At 43.0% G+C, this 17,762-nt stretch overlaps 1 protein-coding gene across 2 annotated transcripts; it reads right to left on the bottom strand.

Annotated features, from left to right (window-relative positions):
• Nucleotides 1–9,258: 9,258 nt before the first annotated feature.
• On the bottom strand, nucleotides 9,259–17,518 carry TDP2 (tyrosyl-DNA phosphodiesterase 2). 2 transcript variants are annotated; one of them, XM_075022854.1, is made up of 7 exons: nucleotides 17,132–17,379; nucleotides 16,970–17,061; nucleotides 14,041–14,208; nucleotides 12,615–12,706; nucleotides 11,436–11,554; nucleotides 10,885–11,055; nucleotides 9,259–10,048 (listed from the first exon to the last, which is right to left on the bottom strand). In XM_075022854.1, the coding sequence occupies exons 1-7, from the start codon at nucleotides 17,339–17,341 to the stop codon at nucleotides 9,767–9,769; spliced, it is 1,134 nt and encodes a 377-aa protein (XP_074878955.1). In that variant the 5' UTR covers nucleotides 17,342–17,379; the 3' UTR covers nucleotides 9,259–9,766. The 2 variants fall into 2 exon arrangements, with proteins under 2 accessions (XP_074878955.1, XP_074878954.1); XM_075022853.1 differs by having other exon boundaries at nucleotides 16,970–17,518.
• Nucleotides 17,519–17,762: the final 244 nt, after the last annotated feature.

Genomic DNA, 17,762 nt, shown 5'->3' with positions numbered 1-17,762 from the left:
GACAAAAAAAGCTACCAGGCTCCTACCAGACCAAAACTACATTGTGAAAACCACATCTTAGAAAGCAGCATTTTGTTTTCAACTTAGTTTACTTTACTTATCTGAAAAGTCTTAACCGAAGGATACTGCCTGAGAAGCTGATCCATTGAAACAGAATTATTGGATCCTCTACAATTTGTACTTCACCTTGGTCCTTCAAACTGTTAGGTTATTCAGACTGTCTTTTGGCCTGGCAAATTAGATTTCAAATAGCCATAACAAAAAGGGTCCCTTTTTTTCCCTGCCTCATTCTCAGGAGGAGAGAAAGCATGCAAAGTTTATTAACAGAAGCCTACCACAGAAAGTTATTTTCTTTGCCAGCCTGACCTTACAGTTCTGACAAACTCCCCTTCCTTGCAACAAAATCAAAAACTTTGCACTTCACTCAGTGCCCATGTTGTCCCCAGGATGTTTTGTAACGGCAGATAATACTACAATATGGAGCATGTCTACTGCCCAGCCTAGCCACCCAGATGTGGGAGAACTTTTAGACAGATGGGTAAGTTTTAACTATCTATCCCAGACTGCAAATCAGTGGAGCAGGTGGTCTGTGGAAAACCCATCACACATACAGTGTGAATGATCCCTGTTACTTTACCAGTTGCTTTTCTGTAAAAGAAGGAAAGATGAGAATAATGGTTCTTATGCTCTCCAAAGACCAGGAAGGCAACAGCCCTGCAGTGGCAAGTTGTAATCTGTTCCTTGCAGAAGGGTATTTCTCCAACCCTGATCCAAAACCTGCTACCCAAGTTTTCACAGAGCTGACCATTTCCCTGTGCTTAATGGGCATCCCCCAAAGACAGACATCAATAAGGTAGGATTTTTCTCAAAAGCAAAAGCACAAGATACTTATTCTCTAGTTGTGAAAGCTCTGTACTGAAATGCAGTAGCTAGATCAAGAGGAGAGATGCATGGAACATAGTTTACTTCTTCCCCAGTTTTATAACTCAGGGGTCAGTGAAGAAGCAAAAGCTGTTGAGATGCAATGGAAAATTTGCTCCAGTAAAAAGTTTCCTCCCTGACTTGTTCCTGTTTCGCAGCCCATCATATAAGCTTTTATCTGATAGACCAAAACAAGGACATATTGCAGAACAGTGGCCTCATGGAAGCATAACCGTTAAGTATCTGTGCAGTGCTGGACTAATATAGCACTAGGGAAGGCAATATGGGAGTCAGTGTGGCTAGGTCTTTGAAAAAAACATCAGTTTGATTCTCATCATTAGTCAAAAAGGCAAAGAGAATTGTTAGGAGTTATTGGGACAGGAGTGGAAGTAAAATAAAAATGTTACGTCGCTACGTCAACTAACATCATCCATTCAAAAAGGGTACAGCAGAATTAGAGAATGCAATACAATAAAGAGTCAAGCCAGGCTTAAGCTATTGAATAAATATTTAAAAAATTTTATCATCAGCGCAGCCAGATTCCAGCTACTGCTAAGATCTGAAAAACTTCATCCTGTTAACAGATCAGCAGCTAACTACTAATTTAAAAAGACAATAAATCCATCACAGATGTTGCACTTCAAGGATGCACAGCACTGCAGATTTTCATTTTGGGCACCTTGGCAGTGTTTACTCTGTACAGATTTCTAAATGTATTCATGTTATTGATCTCCTAGAGGTTAACAGTCAAAACAACCATTCTGAACTCTGAAGATAAATCCAAAAGCCAGATAACTCTGTTAAAGGACAAATTCCACACGCCATATCCAAAGCCATGTACAGAACTCCCCCCACATACCCGAGCACATTTATGACAAGGATGCTCCCAGGGCACAAACTCCCAAGGCTGCGTTTGGCCGGTTCTCGCTGTTTAAAATCTCTCTGCAGGCCCTGGCACAAGTTGCACAGCACCCAGAGATGATGCATCCTGCTGACTACCACGAAGGGAGGGAACAGGATTTTTGCCACCGTGCTGTGTCTCGCTTGTCAAAACAGCTTTGTCTGGAAGCTGCGTAATGGAGGATGTCAGCACAGACCTAGGAACAGAGCCATGTAATCGCTGTGGCAGAACGAGCAGAGGGTATAAAAATATTGTAATACATGCAATAAACAGTGGGTATTTCATTAACATTATTAGCAAAAATGGTTCAAAGATGTTCATATTTTCCTAACCTCTACAACAATATATACCTATGCATATTTGAAGTGTTATCGGTACAGCACTCACCAAATGAATCCCAGAAGTGGGTTTAACTGCAATCGCTTTCAGAAGGGGTCCCAGAGGGGGCCCAATAAAATAAGAGTCTCACTTCAATGATGATCCTGTCACAGAGTCTGGAGTCAGCCAGGCATTCCCAGCAAGGGTCCAGTCTGTCTAGAAGATCTCATAGAAAAGGTTCGTGCATGGGAAGTTCTCAGAAAGACAGGCTCAATTTGGGGTAAAAAATAAGTAGTTTTTGTATCACAGAGACATAAGGGGGTATAGGACACCACCACCTGGAGCAGGCAATGGATGCTGTTAATTTCCACTTTTCACCTGGGACAGCCAATAGATAATGATGCTTTCTATTTTCTCAGAATCATTTTTATTTACCTTCTCAGCATGCTTCCCCCCTTTTCCAGACTCTTTTTCACCTTTCCAGATGATAAGTAGTTGCTGTTACAGTTCCTTAGTTTTGCGCTTATCGATGGTATCTCAGGATATCTCCGGTATCTCAGGATATCTCTAGTTTCTCAGTACTCAGTCACACTTCAAAGATACCAGCTGTGCTTCTCAAGAATGCTCCTGGTTCCCAGGCTGGCAGGTGTTTTCCCTGTCAGTATTTCAGCAGGCATTTTCTTCTGTTCAGTATTTTTCCCTTTATAACCAGGTCACCTTTCTGGCTGCTCCCATCAGTTGCTGAGTTCTGCTTAATAAATTGACAATGCTTCACTCAGGAAAATGGTATTTTGCAGGTGTTACAGGATGACTGAAAAAATGGATGTTCTAAAGATGTAAAAATGTCATCTCTTCAGCATACAACTGTTTTTACCTCCTCTTTTTACTTTCCTTCTGATTCCCACCTTACCGATTTTTTTAACAATAGGTTGTCTGACATTTCCTGAAGCTACTCAAAGGTCCCCTGGTACGAGGAGATAGTAACTCATGTACTTGCTCTGTAAAGCAAGGAATTTAATCTCTGAACTGTAATACTGGATTGCTTATGGATATATATGAAGGAGCCTAAACGAACTGTCTGATTGCACTTTTAAAAATATTTATTCATGCTACGTTGTTAGGTCACTTTTGATTCCACAGTTTCTGTGATTTCCATGTTTAGGCCAGACTTATGGAGGCTGAAGTCTGCTTATCTGATGTAAAAACAATTATTCTAATAAAAACACAAAAGGATCAGTGAGAATGTTACATTTTTTCTGATGTTGGCCAAGACTGCTTGGCTTTGAACAGGAAGGTGTGTGTGGAGAGAGGAAGCCTGGCTATCTTTCCTTTCCGAGGCAGCCCCGTTTCTCATGCCTTGCAGCCTTCCTCTCAGCATCAAGGGTTGATTTACAGACCCAGTGGGGGAAGATGATTGTCCTCCAAGGCTTTGCATGGTTGCGAGTTCCTAATTTTAGTGACTGTAAAAGCACCAGCTATAGCTGCACAAATTTTTTTATTTCTTCTGCAGGAAAGAATATTCACTTGTATACTCAATGCTAGCACTTTTTGAACCATCTGTGCAGTATGCAAAAGGCTCCTTGGCGCAGCGCAGGCTTAGGGAGATAAGCCCTCTTCTCATCCTGTCAGGAGGTACCTCCCACCATCTTAGTGAAAGCAGGGGGGGAAAGATGAAAGCAGCAACTGTCCCCGTTTGCTTTCTCTGCACGGCAGTAGCTGGTCCAGTGCCCTCGACTTTCTCGCACACAGACTTCATTCTCTGTTGAACGAACATGTTGCAGCTAGTCCCGTGCAAACACAAAGGTGTCAGAGCAAACAGCTCCCACTCAAGAAACCTAGCAGCAGCACCTATTGCCTACTCACTGTCTATGAACTCCAGAAACATTATGAAATGGAGGAGCAGACCAAGAAAGCAGGATTACTGCAGATGGCTGAGGTGAAGATGGTATTTTCTTGCTGAGCCAGTTCTTGCCTTTTATGACACTGATGAGCTAATAGGCTTGACACTGATGAAATAACAGGCTGAGTGTGCTGTAATGCTATCTAAAAGACCACTAAAACTTCAAAACATAGCCTACCTGGTACATGTTGATTCGGTTACCTTCAGCTCTTTTCAGCAGTAGGGGCATTCCATTGGTCAGACAACAGCCCTGTGAAGCTGTCATCAGCCAGGACACCTAACTCACTGCCAGACATCCAGAGGTAGTTTGGATACCCGATAAGCACCCTCCCCATCACCACCAAATTGCTCTTCTGCTGGTGGCAGGGAAGCCCTGACTCGAGGGGAGACATTACTGCAGCGTGCAGGGAGGGTCCTCCCATTGCAGAGGGGGCACCCTGCACCCTGCTCTCCCTCCCCTTCTCACCCAGCTTGTTCATAAGTCAACCAGCTGCTTTGAAGTTTTTCACGTGACGTCTGTTCCAAAGAAGGTCTGGGAGATGGCACTAGTTTGGTTACCAAACCTTTGTTAGATTGTGTTGTGCTTTTCCCGAAACACTTTTTTTCCCCACCTCCCATCTCAAATGGGTAAAAATCTTGACCTGTTTCAGTTCAAGGATCTGCCAACACAGAAAAAGAGGGCTGTATTCACCTCCAGGGCATCTGAGACAGATTTTTTTGTGATTCTTCAATAATTGGGAGACTTTTTGAAAGCCACAATGAGGTGAGTTCCCCTTCTTGGCCATATTCGTCCAGCATTGTCAGTTGTACTCACACACAGTATCTACTACCATGTCCAGGTAAAGCTTCTGCCTCAACTAATGACTTCTGAGTAGGTTTTCATTAGCTTCTCTGCCCCACCAGTAACAGTATCAGGAAATCCAATAGCGCAAGATGTTACAATGACATGGTGTAATCCTTCCTTTCCTTCTTTCATTGAAGTCTTATCCTTCATCGAGGCAGACATACTCTTACCCTTTTCCTTGGTCAAAACTGTAGACCTACTATATTTCCTTGTGCTAGTAGGCAAATTTCTTGTCGTGTGTGCATAAATATATATATATAAAGGTAACACTAGTGATTTTACTGTGGGTTGCTGCAGATACAGTATTACTTTCATTTCAGTTGTTGTAATTTTGCGACATGTGCGCCTACTGCACCTCCTGTTTAAGCCTTCCATTACCAAAATGGCAGTGTTACGCTGATGGCTTCTCAGTTGCTGGGAGTCTGTTTTCTCCAAGCTGATGTTACACAACAAGCCATGTCTCCAAGAAATAAAAAGATACTATTTATGAATCATCATTAATGAGTCTTTATGATACTCTTAGTGAACAAAAACCTGGGAAATCTACCCTAATGAAGTTAAGTGAAGTCACTTTGTAACCCCTGTGTGGGGTTTACCTGCACTGGGTTATTTCAAGACAGCACCCACAGGCACTGTCTGCAGCAGGATTTTGTACCAGATTGCCTGCCACTGGGTACAAACACATTAAGATATGCAGAAGTGATAACACAACCTTTGTGGAGTTTTTCAACCATGCTGAGCTGATACAACTGAAAATCATGCCATTTGCTCATCAAAACACAGCCCATCTGTTTCTGTGTAATTATTCTCACCTTTTATTTTGTACAGCAAACATAACCACAATAGGCTCTGCAGGTGTTGACATAATACAGGTTATCATGTTTGTATTTTGATCTAGTAATTTTGTATAGGTCTTGTCTGTACTTGTATCAAATTGACTTCCAAACCTGTATATGATGTCTGATGTTTACAGCTTTAATCTTCCATCCACTTCCTCTTTTTAAAACAAATTTTTATTAGTTATAGTTTCAGATTACTCCCTACAGTCAAGAGCATACATATTCTTTAAGTATATACTTTCAGTCATGATAATGTAGTTTTCTGCTGCTACTGTGTGTTTCCCTGCTACTATTTTTTCCATTTTTCTTTAATCCATCTAGTTATTATTTACCTCCATAGAAGTTTTAACATTTCTTTATTTTGTTCTATATATATCTCTTCTCCTTTAGTAAGCCCAAGCTCTTTTGATGTAGAAACGTTTAAGACTGGTCCTCAGAAGAAATTGCTTCTCTTGATATCTGAATCAAAGTATTAATAAAATAATGCCTCCAATAGTACATGATTTCCACAAGGTCCATTGTTGCTGTTATTATTAATAGGAGACAATCATTGCATTTTCTCACATTCACGTTTGTGTAAGTCCTTCGGGATGTATAGATGCCACAATATTATGTTACTGAATCAGGAAAACAAATCAAATTACAAGTTGTAGGACAAGAAATCTTTTGCTTGGTTTAACTTTGTTTCTATCCCTTTAAGTTTTAGTTGCCATATTCAGCAGATATTTTAGCTTTTACATCACTGATTAAATTAAGAGGCAAATTAATTTAAGGGCTCTGAATGCTCTTGATTGTCAGCAATTTGGATGCTTATTAAGTAGTATAAAGTATATTTAATTAAAGATTTATTGCTTCACATCCAATAGTAAAACATTTAGCATTTATGTCTTCTTAAATTTATTTATTACCACTTTTTCTGTAGTTCAAGAAGAGTTTTAAAAGCTGCAAGCATGATTTCCTCATTCTGAAAGAATGACTAACCACTAATTGCACTGAACAGAGCCTTCCTCTTGCCTATCTTTTATAATTAGAAAAATGAATTGGCCCTTACAAAGTGTTATGTCTTTGCTTGTTCCTAACAAAAATATTATGTTGCCACTCACTATCTATTTCAAAGGTTAAGAAAGACTGCCGATCAGAGGAGGGATCAGTTAGTCAGTGCTAGAAATGGGGCTGGAGTTTAGGCTTCAAACTAAGTCACACACTGCTCTGAATCCTTGTTGTTGTTGTTGTTGCTCTTTCTTCCCCAAATTAAAAATCTATCCTAGAACAACAGCAATCAGCCTTTTTCATACCTTCCAAAATAGTCCAGAAGGTGCAGCCACATAAACAAAAGCAGCCATAATAGAGAAGGCCACATAAACTGGCATTTCTTGTGACAAAGCATGAGTTTATTGGTCTTTCCCCTTCTCCAACACCTTTAGGAAAGTTAAACCATTATCCCCTGCCTTCACCTTCCCCACAAATCCTTTGGCTGTAACTACCGGGGAGGGGGGAGAAGGTTGAAGTGGTGAAAACAAACCCCATGACATTTCTTTGAAGGCTCTTGGTGAGGAAGAAGAGAGCACACAGCAAGTCAGAAGGTGTGACTGCACCAGCTCCATTTTAAACCCAGACGGAAAATCCTGGCAGTTGTAGATATTTTCCACTTTTTTATAGAACTATTTATTTGGGAATAGAAGAAGAGATCACAGGCCCAACATGAGTTAAAAAAAGTATCAGTGACTTCTCCCTCCTTGTTTTTGAAGCTGAGTAATTACAAAATAATGGGATATGCTGAGTATGATCAGGCCACCAGGATTTGGACATCCTTCCCAAAACAGGCTGGCCTCTTTTACCTTTAGTAAAAGGAATTTGGAGTTTGATGTTTAAAGAAGCAAAAGCAGAACTGGAGATTTCTGCAGCTGATTTCTGTGGAGATGAATAAACCTTCTGGGCTTTATTTGCTTGTTTAGTAAGGTCACCTAGGCCTCCTGTTGAATCAACGGAAAACCACGTCTACCACAGGCCTCCCCGTTTCTGGATCCTGACTATTCCAGGGTAGGGATCCACAAATTTGTCTTCTGCTGCCTGGTATCACGCCAAGCCCCACTCGCTGTGTTTTCAGGGTGCAATACAGAAGCGGCAAGGGGAATGTTCGGACATACTTCTTCCCCTGCGCTTGGCTGGTGGGAGCATGCGGACAGACATGTTAGGCTGAGCAATAATGGAGTCAGTGGAGTTTCCCTTGCTGGGCGGGAAGGGCCGCAAGGGGTGCCACCACGGTTTGCTTGTGTGAGAAGATACTTTTTGGGGTTTTTTTACGGTTGCAGTGGGCACAGGTGCCCAGGCGCTGGCAGTGAGGGGCTGCAGGGTCGGCCCCTGTGAGGAGAGGCCGGGGCTGCCCCGAACCGGACACAGCCGGTTCCAGCCGGTTCCAGCCGACCCGCCGCAGGGCACGGCTCAGCCCCGCAGCCAAGGTGGGGGTGCCTTGGGCGAAGTGCGTGTAAGATAAAGGGCAGAAAACGCTGGGCAGGAAGAGGGGAAAAAAGAAGAGTTGAGAAACAGCAGGGGAAAGACCAAGGTCAGAGGAGAAGGAGGTGCTCCATGGCGGAGCACATAGTGCCTGAAGCCAGCAGAGAAGCGGGAGAGGGAGGGCACAGCCAAGAGGCACGTCTGTGCGTCGACCGTAACCCCCTCCTGCGCTGCTCCTGACCTTGCTGAAGGGACAGAGCGTGACCTGCGGCCATAACAAGGGGGAAGAGAGGAGCCTGGAGTGACACTGAGCTGGGGAAAGGGGAGAGGAACGGCGTGTGTTCGTGTTCCCCTTCTCGCTTCCCAATACCCCAATCAGTAATTGAGTTTGCCCATGAGGGTAATTGGTAAGTGATCTTCCTGTCTTTAGCTCAACGCATGAGCTTTCTTGTTGCTGTTTTTTCCTATTTCCTCCTCCCATCTCACTGGGGAAGGGAGGACTGGCTACCAGCCAGGGCCAACACCACCACAGTCCAGCAAAACACAACTTGTTTGTAAGCTTTGGGCTTAAGACTAAAGACAAACAACAACAACAAAAAGAAGTAAAGGAATTTAGGCTGTCAGTGTTCTCTTTGCATCACTGACATCGCTTGTCTGTGCTTCCTCTCCATACCTGTGCACTGAACTTCACGTCAGAAAGTTAGGAAACTTTCCATTTTAAAGCAGCTTAGTACTTTGCACATCTATAAAACAACAGGTTCTATGAGATTGATTACACAGCTCTTTGAGTAAGAAAACCTGTTTGATCTTTTGCAAAGTCAGTGAGACCTTGAGCTACTCAGGCTTTGCACAGTAATTTGTAAGTGCATTGTTTCTAGAAGCTCACTAGAAAGATAATGCGTTTTAATCTGCAACTCATATCCAGGTTAATAAATACAAAGTAAGGCATACACCATCCCAAGTGAACAACTTCCATGCATCTGCCTATATCCTTTTCTTGTCAAACAGAAGGCATATCATTCTTAAATCTGTTCAATATTAGATTTCATTCTTAAGAAACGCTTATTCTGTGAGAATCTAGTCATTGTGTCCTCAGCTCCTTTATTGTCTTGCCTGAAAGCATACATATGTACAACACAAACTTCAGAAGCTAATACAAAACACCTTACAAAAGACAGAATTGTAAAGGATGATGAAAATGGTTACAAAAGAAACAAAGCAGGCATAATAGAAATATTCTTTAAATAAAAAAAGCAACATTTATAGTGAAATTATAATACATGCCAAAATAAAAGTGTCTTTTAAACCACCAAGTATGTTTATGAATTGTATTTACAGGTTTTTCCTCCCATTTTAAAACTAGAATTTGTTTTTGTATTTGCGTACATTGTTAAAAGTAAGTATTTTTACAGATGCAAACAATGAGGAAAAGGGAACTCGGGCTTGAAATGAAGCCATTCAAGCATAAGAGCAGAGAATGCATTAGGGTTTAAAATTTAAATACGTCCTACTTAAACTGAGAGGGTAATATTTTGTAAAAACAAGAACAGATCACCTAAAAACTAACAATGCAAGCCTTTTTTTCTTTTTTATAGTATCACATCAAAGTTACACAGAAGACCCCAGTGATCACTAGGGAATCTGCCACAGTCTAGTTTTTCCAATCCTATTAAGTCCATACTTCGTGGAATAATATGTCCCCCGTCTGCTGCAGGCCGAAAGTAAATGCGGTCAAACCTCATCTTGCACTTGTACTCTGCATCCAGGTTGGTATTGGAGTTGGTGTCCCAAGTATAACGGCAGTGTTGAGGTTTACCCAAAAACTCCCAGATATCCATAATGTTGTCAGGTAAGTTACCTAGTTTAGTAACCTGAAAGTAGAAGGCGGGGGGAAAAAATCCACAAGATGCTGAATTCAGACTTTACCTTCAAAAACAGAACTGAGTTGTCACAATATCACTTTTTCCTGCAAAACATGAGTTGTCAAAACCAAAGATATTGGAGATGTTTCTAAATTGTGGTATTTCTCAGGATACTCTAAAGAATGACCAGTTCCTGTAGTACTTTCTAAATCCAAAACATGTTACAAAATAAACGTTCAGCTCTGAAATTTTGAGGTATGGGGGTCAACGCCATGTCCTCTGAAACAATGTCGTTCCACTTCACTGCAATGGAATTTCATCATAAGGAAAGATGAAACACTGACCTTTTAGTAATAATGCACAAATTTCACTTTTAATATCAGCAGCCAAAAATTATTTCTAATTATGTCTCGATGGGGAATTAATTTTAAACTCCCAAGATCGATTTCTCCAGAGCACCCTCTTCTTTCATTGATTCTACAAGCATTAACTCTGAGAATTGGAGAGTTGAGCAAATAAAGATCAAGTTCTCAAAATTAGAAGATGCTTTTGAAATTGAAACTCCATTGACTACCCCTGCATCTTCTCAGATATAAATATTGCCAATAAAGCATTTTGTTATTGCGGAGGGTGGGAAGCTTTTCATATACCTCACCTCAGCTATAACAAAGCCTCCGCATAGCAATGCCACAGCTTTTACTTAGTCATGCTTCCACTTTTTAAGAATAAATGTTGCTTATGCCTATTCTGCCTAGGCAGGTCATTTCTCACAAAAAACAGAAAAGCCTGAGAAGATTTTGTCAGAATACCTTCTCAAAATAACAAGGTCACTTATTTCTATTTACCTCACTGTCTCTGAGGTTTGTATCCCCTCCAAATATAACAGTGGTGGACTCAGGCTCCTTCTGCATTTTGTTTAACATTATTTGCAGTTGCTTCATACGCTCCTTGGAGTGATTTTTAGTGCTTTCCAGATGAGAGGTCATAAGGCAAAGTTCATTACCAGATATGCTCACCTGTGCATGAAACAAAGGCAATGTTACTATCCACACCATGATAAGAAGTTCAAAGACAAAAATCTAATCACAAAGTAAATTACTGAATGACAGAGCTCTAGTTATTATTAGTTTTACATTGAAGAAAAGTGGCTTACAGGAGGATGACAGGCTTTTAGTTTTGTTTTCAGAGGTTATGAGACTTGAAAACAAGGCACGGCCAGTAACTTACAGAAAAAAATTAGGTTTGTCAGTATCAAATGCAACTGGGTTTGTATGTTTGGACAAGAAGTTTTTCTGCTGTTTGAGATTGTTGTAGAGTAAAACCAGTCCAGCCTTTCCTGGGATCTTTTGTTTTGAAGGCAGAAATACAGCTGTTTAGTACATACTGACTTACTCACATGCACAACCAAAAGGTTCCTCATCATGGAAGTTGTTGGAAAAGGTATTATCTCATGTTTCAGTAGCTTCACTCTTGGTTTCTTCAACATTATGACAGTGAAATAGCCATCTACGTTACCTAAAGAGGAACAGGGAAAGAAATGGTCGAGGATGTCTTCTGCCATGCTATAAAGTAGTTAAGGTTCTGAAAGGGACCTTTTTACCATGATCTGGGAGAATCATGTTAATTTGTAATACGTACAAAGTCATTAGTTAAAATTTTCATAATCGCGCTCTGAATTTTTCAGGCTTTTTAAATGCAAATATTTAAGAAGTGACTTATCTATGTCACTTTTTTGGCTACCCTTGTGTCCTGGTTTCAGCTGGGATAGAGTTAACCGTCTTCCTAGTAGCTGGTACAGTGCTATGTTTTGAGTTCAGTATGAGAAGAATGTTGATAACACTGATGTTTTCAGTTGTTGCTCAGTAGCGTTTAGACTATAGTCAAGGATTTTTCAGCTTCTCATGCCCAGCCAGCAAGAAAGCTGGAGGGGCACAAGAAGTTGGCACAGGACACAGCCAGGGCAGCTGACCCAAACTGGCCAAAGGGGTATTCCATACCATGGGACGTCATGCCCAGTATATAAACTGGGGGGAGTGGGGGCGGGGAATCGCCGCTCGGGGACTAGCTGGGTGTCGGTCGGCGGGTGGTGAGCAATTGCCCTGCGCATCATTTGTACATTCCAATCCTTTTATTACTACTGTTGTCATTTTATTAGTGTTATCATTATCATTATTAGTTTCTTCTTTTCTGTTCTATTAAACCGTTCTTATCTCAACCCACGAGTTTTACTTCTTTTTCCTGATTTTCTCCCCCATCCCACTGGATGGGGGGGAGTGAGTGAGCGGCTGCGTGGTGCTTAGTTGCTGGCTGGGGTTAAACCACGACACCTTGCTATCAGTCTTTCAAAATGCAGAAAAAAGAAAAATGAAACCACCAAGCAAGCAAGCTTTTCACATGCATAATTTGCATCAAACTATATCCTGATATCAAAACACAGAAAGTAATTTAAGTGCTTTCTTCTTCACTTTACTCTTTTCAGTCCTACAAACAGCCTGAGATTTTGGCAAGGGAGACAGAATAAAACTGAACTTACTTTTCCAGTTTCTGTCTTTAGAAACTGAGGGTTATTTCTTACCTGGAATAATAGTGTAACTGCCTGCTCTCATCTGTAGAAGACAGAGATGTGGTGGGATGACCTCTTGTAAAAACACAACATCTGGATTGTATCTGAAATCGGCAAGACAAGATTTTAAATTAACTACTGAAAGGTAGTAAATTAACTACTGAGGCCAAAGGGAAGAGGGTCAGTGACTTCAGTTGCACCTTGTCCTCATCTTCCTAGATATTGTAACAATCTGTTTTTTTAAAAAAGGAAAAAACTCTCTCCATCATATTTAGTAGCATGTAGACACATCACCATTGTTAAAAGGGACGAAACAATTATTATTATGGACATGGAACTGACATGGTAATAAAATGCATGACTTCCTTATACCTTCATCTTGCAAACATTTACACAGGTTTCATTTACTACACACAGGAGGAATTCAACTGCAAAGCAGCTTTGGAACATGTTCTGCAACATCTAAGTTCTCCAGGACATTCCACCCACCACCTCATTCCCTCACAACAGATCCCCGCAGGTAACCTGCCATTCATTTTCTCCAGTCTCAACAATGACAAGCTCTTTTATTTCTTAGAGCTGTGCAATCACTAACAGTTCATGTGGGGCAGCAATCCTGAAAATGCTGACATGACTTTACAGCTGTCCCTATTTTTGCTACACTGCTGAACAGCCCTGCTCTGTGCAGGTGAAGGACAAACCAAAGGCCTTATTAACAGAAGAAAAATACTGTCACCACAGATTAATAAAATCAAGTGATAATTGATTTAGTTAAGGAGTTTCTGCTGTTTCAAGAGAAACTTAAATTATCACTTGTTTAAATCGTTTAATTTACACTGATAAGTTACTGTGTTAAGATAAATCAATTTAGGTAATAGTTAAATTGCTCATAAATATATTCATGGGAGGCTTCCACTGGTGGAACTATAAAAGGTAATCACAGATTCTATTGCTTTCATCTTACCTTGCACATTTTCTTTTTTGATAGACAAGTTACAGTAACGGCAAGAGAGCCACTTTTCACATTCCACTAAAAAAATCTTTTTTGTTGTTTCAAAGTTTGCTCTAATGTGAAGTTATTCAATACTACTGGAATGAGACAAGTTTCTTGCAGTTTTACCCTTCTCTCACGTACAGGATGGAAGTATGAAGTATGCTCTTGATGTATGACTGCAACTTGAACAATATTGCTCATTATAAAAAAGCTTTTTGAAGTAGCCATCACAAAATATTTAACCTTTGGGATACTGCATAGGTTCACACCTCTTCCAACCAGTATATCAACTTTTATTCAGCTACAGGATTTATAAAGTGATTGTATTGTTGCATCAACATTAAGACAATTTGGGCATGAAGATTTGTAAATATCTAAACCAAGAAGTTTGCTTTTTCCTTTAAAGCTGGGTACATGACAATACAAAGATAAAGCTATACTTACAATGCCAGGTAAGAACAGATTCCTCTAACTCGTTCTTTTAGATTTCCTAGATCCAGCCCAGCAATGTTCCAGGTTATCAGTGAGAAGCTGCTGTCATCTTCTTGTTGCCTCGAGTCTGCACTATTGACACCGGCATTACTAGTAGTTGCATCTGCTGTAAGGTCAATACTAAAGAGAGAGTTTACTCGTTTGTCAACATGCATAACACTATTCTTCTTGCAATTACCACCCTTATCTTCTAAAGGAAAATGTTCTAGACCCATCACAACTTACAGGTAGCCACCTAAAACTTTCCCAACAAATAAGTTAACATGTATTGATCTCAACATAATTTAAAAGCACAGGCACAGTAACTAAAACATACAGACCTCAATCATACAGAGCCTTAGTACACAGATGAAGTGGTTTTTCCTCCTCCTTATAGACACAAGATAACATTTACTATTCCAATTTAAGTTCATCAGATGGCGACCAATGCAATCTAAAGCACTTGAGTAATTTAACTCTTTCCCCATGAGAGAGACAGGCTGTGTATATTAGTTTTTGAAACATTTTCCAGCACATTAGAAACAAAGAACTGCAGCCTGGGCTTGCTTTTATATGCCCACCTTTGTAGTACAGCTGAGATTCTTCCAATTGCCAAATCCCTGGGGTACGTACATGTGCAAACTTACTCTGTGATGAACTGACGGTCCTTTTCTTTGGGAATATTCACCCCAAATCCCACCTCAAAAACACAGGCCAGGCCTGTCTAGCCAGTTGATTTGACAGTATTGCTTAGCCTTTATCAAAGTTTGAGTACCAAGCCTACTAACTGTTTGGGGACTGTGTTGCTAAAGAGAACCAGACTCTACCTGCTAACACATGGTTGTACTGGTTTTGGCTGGGATGGAGTTATTTTTCTTCATAGCAGCTCATATGGTGCTGTGTTTTGGACTTGTGCTGAGAACAGTGCTGATAACACAGGGATGTGTTCGCTGTTGCTGAGCAGTGCTCACCCAGAGCCAAGGGCTGTTCTGCTTCTCAGCCCACCCCACCAGCGAGGAGGCTGGGGGGGCACAAGGGGTTGGGAGGGGACACAGCCGGGACAGCTGACCCCGACTGACCATATATATGACATTCCATGGCATAGGACATCATGCTCAGCCTATAAAGCTGGGGGAAGAAGAAGGAAGGGGGGACGTTTGGAGTGATGCCGTTTGTCTTCCCAAGTCCCCGTTAGGCGTGATGGAGCCCTGCTGTCCTGGAGATGGCTGAACACCTGCCTGCCCGTGGGAAGTGGGGAATGAATTCCTCATTTTGCTTTGCTTGTGTGCGTGGCTTTTGCTTTACCTATTAAACTGTCTTTATCTCAACCCATGGGTTTTCTCGCTTTTACCCTTCCGATTCTCTCCCCCATCCCACCGGGGGGGAGAATAAGTGGCTTTGTGGGGCTGAGCTGCCCAGCTGGGTTAAACCACCACACTGATACAATGTAAATTCCTTGAGTAAAGGGAAAGTCTGTAACAAAATACATTAAATAGTATAGCTAAGACTACCTAAAGTTGCGATAGTAGAGTTTTGTTTTTAAACACAAAATTTGTATGCGCACATGAAAATAAAGCCTGGAACCAAAACAAATCTATTCCCTAGAACTCTGTACTGGTTTTGTACTTGGTGCAGCACAAACAACATAAGATTCCGCTACCATGCACATGAGATTTAAATTGAACAGAAAAAGAAAAGCAGACAAAGGAGGTGAAGCTAAGCGATATTTAAGTAGGTAAATAATGTGGTCTATGTCTCCAATATTTCCACTTTGACTTTTTATATTTATACTGTAACCTGAAGGACTATGAGATGAAATATGAAAGTCCGTGTGGTCTGCAGTGATCTTCCCCTGACTGGGAGGTCTCCAAACAGTCCTCCCTCCCAACACATCCTGCATACAGCAGCTCAAGACAGTGCCCACAGTGCAAAGACAGACAGAGGGTGGAAAAGAAAAAGGTGCTGCCAATTTGATGCAGATCTATTGTGACTCATCATGGACTACCTAGAGACCAATGCTAACGTTCAGTAGGCTTGCATTTTTTCATACATACATATCAAGCAAAACCAGGTATGCTGTTATCAACTACAGCTTACTCATAACTAGAAAGATCATAAGAGCTCTTCTATAAACATGCAAGCCTATAATAAATAGGTCTATAGGAAAAAAGCTTCCCTCAGGACTGTGAAGGGCAAGGATCTGTAAAAGTTCAATACCTTTGGTATACCCTATGGGTAGGCTGTGAGATCATCTGTGCATGCAAGACCGAGATCTTAGAGCCTAACCTCCACAGGTACATTTAACAAGGTATGCACGGGCATGTCAATTTTATTTATAGAAATACAAACACGCATACATCTAGTACATGACATACATGCACAGTTTACACGTATACAAATGTGTCTCTGTGTGTACAGTAAAATCTGCCTATGTATCGCTGCATGAGACAAGACAATAAGAAGAAAATGACCCTGTCCCTTCTCCGAAAGGCTCACTACCTGCTAGCCCAGAGGAAGGCGGCTGAAGCATCCGCAGAGGGCAAGCGCAGCCCGCAAGCCTGACAGCCTCTCCAGAGGAGCTGGCTATTCCCCTCGAAGGGGGCAGCCTCGGGAATCGAGGAGAACCAGTGTGGAAATGCGAAGAACGGAACCCACCTGCCTCACCACATGTCAGCAGAGGCGCGAAGTCAGGCGGAGAGAGCGAGTGCTGCTCCCCGGCCAGGCGGGGGGGGGGGGGGGGAAACACGACCCGGGAGATGGCTCCCCCCGGTTGCGGGGTCCCCCCCGCACCTTCCAGCGGAGGGGAACCGGCCTGCATGCGGGGAGGAGGGCAGAGGCACCGCTCCCCTCGCCCCCGACCCGCCTCCTCCCGTCACCTCCCCCCGGCCCGGGGGTCACCTACCAGCTCCCGGGCCCCGCGCAGGCCGGCGGCACCCCGCTTGCCGCCTCCTCCTTCTTCTCCAACGGCGGGTCGAAATAGGCGTTCAGGGCCCTCTGAAACACAGAGGCAGATGGCAGGGAAGGGGAAGAAGGGGAAGGGGCAGCCCCCCGCCGCCGGGCGTACCTGCATGTGCCAGCCGTTGCCGGCCAAGAAGCTGCGCGCCACCGCCGCGTCGCTGCTGGTGATGGCGGCGAACTCGGAGCACAGCACCTTCCTCCGCTTGGCCAGGTGTAACTCTTCCTCCTCCTCCTCCTCCTCCTCCTCATCCGCTGCCGCCGGAGGGCACCGGGCCACCTCATCCACCGCCTCCTCCGGCACCGCCGCCTCCTCCATGGCTCCCCCGCCGCAGGGCGCTGCGGGCGGAAGGCGGCGGGAAGCTCCGCCCGCCGGGGTTGCCGTTCCGGGGCGCGGGCGGCCGTCGGCGGGGAGGGCGACATGGGGTTCACGGTGGAGAGCCTGAGGGAGGCCATGAAGTACATGGTGGAGTCGCAGGGCTTCGACCGGGTGCTCCGCAAGGTACGGGCGGGCCGCAGGGGAGAGGGCGGGCGGGCGTCCCGCCGGCGGCTGGCCGTTAGCGGCAGCCGCTGACTGGAGAGACGGCGGTTCGGCCGGCCAGGCGGGGCTGCTCGTTTAAAAAAAGCCGGGTTTTCTTTTTTTTTTTTTTTTTCACTCTCTCGGAATAAAAGGCTGAGGTAAAGGCTGAGGTGTGTGTCCTCAGGCGCGGTCTCCTGCGCCTCAGTGGGTTTCCACACGA

Source organism: Buteo buteo, chromosome 3 (assembly GCF_964188355.1).
Source record: "Buteo buteo chromosome 3, bButBut1.hap1.1, whole genome shotgun sequence".
NCBI classification, from domain to species: domain Eukaryota; kingdom Metazoa; phylum Chordata; class Aves; order Accipitriformes; family Accipitridae; genus Buteo; species Buteo buteo.
The sequence above is the reverse complement of the archived record's forward strand: the minus strand, read 5'-3'. Positions and strand labels throughout refer to the sequence as shown.